Raw genomic sequence first — 6,000 nt, 5'->3', positions numbered from 1 at the left:
GTTTCATGGGAAGATGAATCTCTGGGTTGTAAACTGCATAAATTCTTTGATAATAAATGCACTTTGAACCTTTGAATGTTGCATGTGTTTCTGGATTCTGGTTACCCTTTCTTTTTGCTGTTTCTGAGTGGGAGATCAATGTGGACTGGGGTGCTTTGGCAAAGTGTAGCCCTGCAGCACTGAATACTACTGGACTCCTGATTTGATGTCTGATTTCCTATGTGTTGTTCGATCGCCTTTTGCTATTTGCGCAATTAGTTCCTTTTTTATGTATCGAGTGTTCAACGTTTTCTTGAACATGATGTTTCTTTATTTTGTGGCTGCCCATGGGGAGATGAATCTCAGAGTCATATTCTGCAAACATGCTTTGATATTGAATGCACTTTCAATATAAAACCTTGGGGTTTATCTCCCAGCAACACACATAAAAGTTGCTGGTGAACGCAGCAGGCCAGGCAGCATCTCTAGGAAGAGGTACAGTTGACGTTTTGGCCTGAGACCCTTCAGGTCCTGACAAAGGTCCCAGCCCGAAACGTTGACTGTACCTCTTCCTAGAGATGCTGCCTGGCCTGCTGCGTTCACCAGCAACTTTCATGTGTGTTGCTTGAAATTCCAGCGTCTGCAGATTTCCTCGTGTTAGGGTTTATCTTCTTACAGGTAGCAGCAAAAGAAAGAAACACAAGGGAATCCACTAAAATCCATCAAACATCCAACGTGCGAAAGAAAAAAAACAAATTGTGCAAACAATTTTAAAAAATGAACAAACAATACACAGAACGTAAATCACAGAGACCACGAAAGTGAGTCCACAGCCACAGAGACAATTCGCTGCTCAGGAGAGTGCAGCCAGTCAAGACTCCTGCAACTTGCACCCAATGGTAGTAGTGAGAAGAAAGGGAGACGGGTCCGACACAAGCAGACAGGACAGGCTCAGGTGGGGGATCCTGACTGACACAAGAGTAGTGAGCTGAATACCAGTGGTTAAATTGGCTTAACATCGGTCTGTTTCTCACTCTCGAGCCCGGGCCGCACCGCCTCATTCTGACCCGAGTTTCAATCCGGCCGGAAGTCTGCTCCGGAATTGGCTGACTCAGCCGTAGCTGCGTTCTCGAGACTCCAGTTTGCCGAATCCTTCAGGGTACTCCAAAAATGCCCGATCGTTCAGACGGCTCAAAAACACAGCTCCCAAAGGGAAATTACAGGCTGCAGATTGCAGTTATCATAGTCCAGAAAAAGTATATTTAGCAGAATAGTTTGGTTAGTTGCCCGCAAAATGTTACCGTCTATCACCAGCACCAGCTTGGGATGGACTTGCTACTATCAAGAATTCTGTTTCCCCCCTCAGTGTTTGTTTGGCTTGAGGTCAACTTTTTTGTTTGATCTGAGTTCCACCAATTTGGGAGATATGCTATGTTACAAGTCCAATGTTGGTACTATTATAGTGCAGGAAAACAGTGTTATTACACAATAAGATAACATTTTAATTAGAACCAATCATGTTATTTTTGGACTGGACATTAGAAAACAAGTTCCGTAGCTAGATTCTCTGAATACATGGCAGGCAATTGAATTTGATCGTATCAATACATGATGGGCAACTGAGGTAGCAGCATTCAGCTGAGCTCATTGCAAACAGCACAAACGCTCCGTCTTTAAGTACTTTCCAGTTTTGTGACCTTAAAAAAGAAAAGAATAACTGACATTAGAAATAGCAATTACTGAATCTATTGTACAATTCATATTAAATTTAATTTCTACAAGATATCCTGTTTAAAAAGACCTTGGAAGTATCAACAACAAACTTCATTTCTCTTCCATGCTGCAGCTTCCAGTAAAGCAAGATTAAGGAGAAATTCTCTTCAAGGAGTATTGATGAGTACACCAAATTTAGATGTTTAAGTCTGTAGGTAGTAGGTGCTTTCGTGTAGAGAATGCAAGCACTTTACAGCAGAGGGTGTCAAGATCTCTACTGGCTGTGCCCCGATCTCATTGTTCCATTTCACCCGTCACCCACCTGTTACTGATCAACTGAGCCCCCGTGAGAGACAACTTCATGAATTTGCAATCCTCATCAAATTTCTCTTTCATATCAAAACTCCTCATCTCTGTAATCTCCTCTGACTTTTAACAGGCCAGCAAGTCTCCAATTCTCATCTCTTGGCCATCCTTAAATTTAACCAGTCAACTTGCCTGCTAAGACCCTGAGCCCCAGAATGGCCTCCAGAACTCATTCTGCCTCCCACCATCCAGAGACACAAACAGATACAAGCGAGGCAGAAATTCACTTGTGTTTCTTTCCATTTTGTGCATTATAGTCAATGTGGTCTCCGCTGTACCAGAGAAAAACAAAACAAATAGAGAATGATGTCATGTTTAATATGTGATAAATTTGTTTTCTTTTCTTGTGGCTGTGGCTTGTATGAATCCATGCGCCAGTGATGCTGCTGTGAGCCAGCTTTTCATTGCACCTGTCAAACATGTACTTGCGCACATGAAAATAAACTTGACTTTTAGACTGTATCTGTTCTGCAGAACACAAGAAAAATAGGAAGACTAGGCCACTCCGACTCTCAAGCCTGCCCCGTCATTCAATGTGATTATGGCTAGTCTATGCTGGTCTCAACCGTTCCCTATAACCTTCAATTCCTCAATCTTTCAAACATTCATCAATCTCCACATTAATTATATCTCATCATCTGGCCTATGCCACCCTCAGTTGAAATTCCTCTGCTCTCACACAGCCTCAGTTGGTAATAATAATAGAAAATGTCAGAAATACTTTGCTGATAAAGCAGCTTCTGTGGAGTGAGTCAGAAACCAAGTCATCAAGTGAAACATTGCTTGTTTGTCTCTTCACAAATGCTGTCTGACTTGCTGAAGTTTTGTTCTTAATTTTGGTTTTCCAGCATCTGTAGCATTTTGCTTTTGCCTCACCAGTAAACGCAGCAAAACTGTGCAAGCCACATCATTAAAATATTCTCAGAAGAAATTCCCACCCTCTCTCAGTCCAATCACACCCACCCCCTTCAGTTACATTACCATTGGTTATTACAAGTCAATTTGAACATCCAAGTAGGTTCTCCAGCTAGCTTTAACCGAAAGCCTTACCTGGTTATCTATACACCTGAATTGCAAAGACCAGCTGGTATTGTACAGGAATGGTCGGAGGTCAAAGCGATTATCATCAGGATTATAGTCTTCGGCGTGGTATGAAGGAGTCAGCGTGGTCATTTTGTGCCGGTTAATAGAATACATGCGGAAGAAATGTTTTACCTTCTCAGCCACCTTGAGATAAATTAACATTTCAAACTTACTTCAAAAGCCATGACTTAAATGCTCTTTCATGTTCCAATCTGAAGGTAATAATTGCTAATTTTACATTATGAGCTTAGTAAGATCTTAGTTAAACTAAAGCGAGAAAGGATATGGACGAAAGGAAGAAATATGATGTAGTTTCAAATCCACCTTGGTCATTAAGTGACTCAAGAGAATGAATGCCCTAGTTCAGCTCGGTAATGTAATTACTGAGTACCTCTCTTCAAGAACTGTGTTTGCTTTGGATCAAGTCCTTTGCTAATATAACTACTTTGGTTCACAATCAACTTTTCTGCACTACATTACACAGTAGACTGAAGCAAGCCAAAAAAGATACATTTATAAAATTTTTTAAATTCTGGACATTCTGTGAAAAATAACAAGTTTTGCAAATCTAGTGATTTTAACAGAATTGGGTTTATTATCACTGATGTAAGCTATGAAAGTTGTCGTTTTGAGGCAACAGTACAGTGCAGATATAAATTATTAAAGGTTATAATTAAAAAAAAGTAATGCCATAGAGGAATAGCGAAGTGGTGTTCATGGACCATTCAGAAATCTGATTGTAGAGGAGAAGAAGCTGTTCCTAAAACACTGACTGTGGGCCTTTCGGCTCCCGTACCTCTTCTCTTTGCTGGTAGTAATGAGAAGAACTTATATGTATATTGTATCTAAATCTGAAACTGAATCTAAACATTGGTCGCCAATGTCTTCTCACACCGTTCAGTTCTAACATTATAAAGTACTAACAATATATCCTGAAAGTTTTAGTGGAATTTCTTCTCTAAATTTTAAAATAACATATTCTGTGTACTTACTTGATACTTATTGCAATATTAGGCTCACCTGCCGAGGAGTGCAGACGGTTTTCCATATGTGTATTAGTTTGCAGAACATGCTGTAAGGACCACACTTTGCAATCTTCCTTAGCTTCCCGAACACTGAGAGTTCCCCGTACGTCATTCCCATATCGGCCTATGTGGAAATGATGGATTGAAACATTTGCTTTATGTTGGAATGGAAATCCCCGTCTACATAATAACTGTTGACATCGGTTCAAGATGGCACAGGTGAAACACACTGATGACTTACAGGCAGCAAACAAGTCTACTAACTACTCTATTAATCACACTTTTTCTCAACAATGATCACTGCAGTCAATAGCCTGTAACTTTCCTTTCTGTGATGAGGTTTTGATCCACCAGTAAAACTTGGCATTTTTGTGCTGTGAACTGAAGTCTTGAAGGTGAAGGACAGCTGTGGGGTGGCACGTATGAGCCAAACTGAGGCAGCGGAGCCCGGGCCCGAGAGCGTATCAAAGTGGCAGGGCTCGGGTCTCAGAATGAGCAACAAGCCGATATCCAGCCGATTTAAGCACTGGTCCAGATTGAAAGAGTCAGGGTGACGGGCCCAGAGACGAGGAACGGGCTGGCATTAAGCCTGATGCTCTGCAAGGTTTACTCACTTCTGCGCTGAACTGAGGCTGTGGCCTGCAACGAACGGGCTCCTGGACCAGCTGCAGTGATGACCGAATTCGTGGCTATGAACTTACTTTGGTTAACTTCAGTTCTGAATTATTTGCTTACTTTTTATTGTTTGTATTTTATTTTTGCACATTGAGTGTTTGAAAATCTTTTTTAATGAGCTCTATTGGGTTTCTTTGTTTTGTGGCTGCCTGTAAGGGGAGGAATTTTAAGGTTGTATTTCGTGCACAGTACTTTGATAATAAACGTATTTTGAACTGTAAAAAATGGACTGTACCATCCACCAGGTGGAACATAACTCTTGCAAACAATAAGCACATTACAGTACATGCTGACTGGTGTGATACCTCTGCAGGATGCATTTCACCTGGGTCAGACTCTGATTAGGCCAACCTGCATTCGTTTCTGATTACATTTTAGATGTGGAGGCTTTGGCGAGCGTGCAGAAGGGGTTTGCCAGGATGCTGCATGGATGAGAGGGCATGTCCTATAAGAAGAGGTTGGACAAACTTGGGTTGTTTTCTCTGGATAGGCAGAGGCTAACGGGAGACCCGACAGAAGCTTATGATTATGGGAAGCACAGATAGAACAAACTGCTTGTACCTTTTTCCAAGGGTTGAAATGTCTAATATAAGAGGGTATGCATTTTATTAATAGAGGACTCTGCGAGTGAGGGGGTTGGGGATTTGATGTTATTGTCGTTTTTTTTCTCTGCAAGGGAGGTGGTTTTCAGGGTTTGAGAGTTTCATTTCTTTCCTTTGTCATGCCGGGGTAGGGGAGTTGATGTCTTTTCTTTCAACAACTCCCATGGTTTTCCTGTATTTCATGGCTATCTGGAGAAGACAAATGTCAGAGTTGTATTGTACATGCATATCTTGACAATAAAATGAACCTTTTTGACTTAACAGTGAGGAGAGAGGAGTTCACAGGAGGTTGGTGGGGAAAGTATTTTTTTTTAAAAAGAGAGTGGTGGGTGCCTAGAATGAACTGCCAGGAGCAGTGCAAAGGTCTGTGAGAATAGCTGACAGGACCATAGAGGTCTCCCTACCATCCGTTGGGGACATTTAGAAAGAGCACTGCATACACAGGGCCCTTTGTATTATTAAAGATCTCACCCATCCATCATCCTCTTTGACTTTCCACCATCAGATAGGAGACTCCGATGCATAAAACTAAGAACAGTCAGAATAGGAAACAACAG

At 41.5% G+C, this 6,000-nt stretch overlaps 1 protein-coding gene across 2 annotated transcripts in view; it reads right to left on the bottom strand.

Moving 5' to 3' along the window:
- Window positions 1-647: 647 nt before the first annotated feature.
- LOC140205275 (glutamine-dependent NAD(+) synthetase-like) overlaps window positions 648-6,000 on the bottom strand; it is a 79,380-nt gene continuing 74,027 nt past the window's right edge. The window contains exons 18-20 of one of the 2 annotated variants that reach the window (XM_072272766.1): window positions 4,162-4,290; window positions 3,109-3,285; window positions 648-1,676 (exon numbers count right to left, since the gene is read on the bottom strand). In XM_072272766.1, coding sequence (XP_072128867.1) covers window positions 1,653-1,676; window positions 3,109-3,285; window positions 4,162-4,290 — 330 coding nt within the window. In that variant the 3' untranslated portion in view covers window positions 648-1,652. The remainder of the gene's footprint in view (window positions 1,677-3,108; window positions 3,286-4,161; window positions 4,291-6,000) is intronic. The other variant, XM_072272765.1, reaches the window with a different exon arrangement.

Source organism: Mobula birostris, chromosome 11 (assembly GCF_030028105.1).
Source record: "Mobula birostris isolate sMobBir1 chromosome 11, sMobBir1.hap1, whole genome shotgun sequence".
Classification (NCBI taxonomy): domain Eukaryota; kingdom Metazoa; phylum Chordata; class Chondrichthyes; order Myliobatiformes; family Myliobatidae; genus Mobula; species Mobula birostris.
This window is presented reverse-complemented; position numbering and strand designations above follow the sequence as displayed.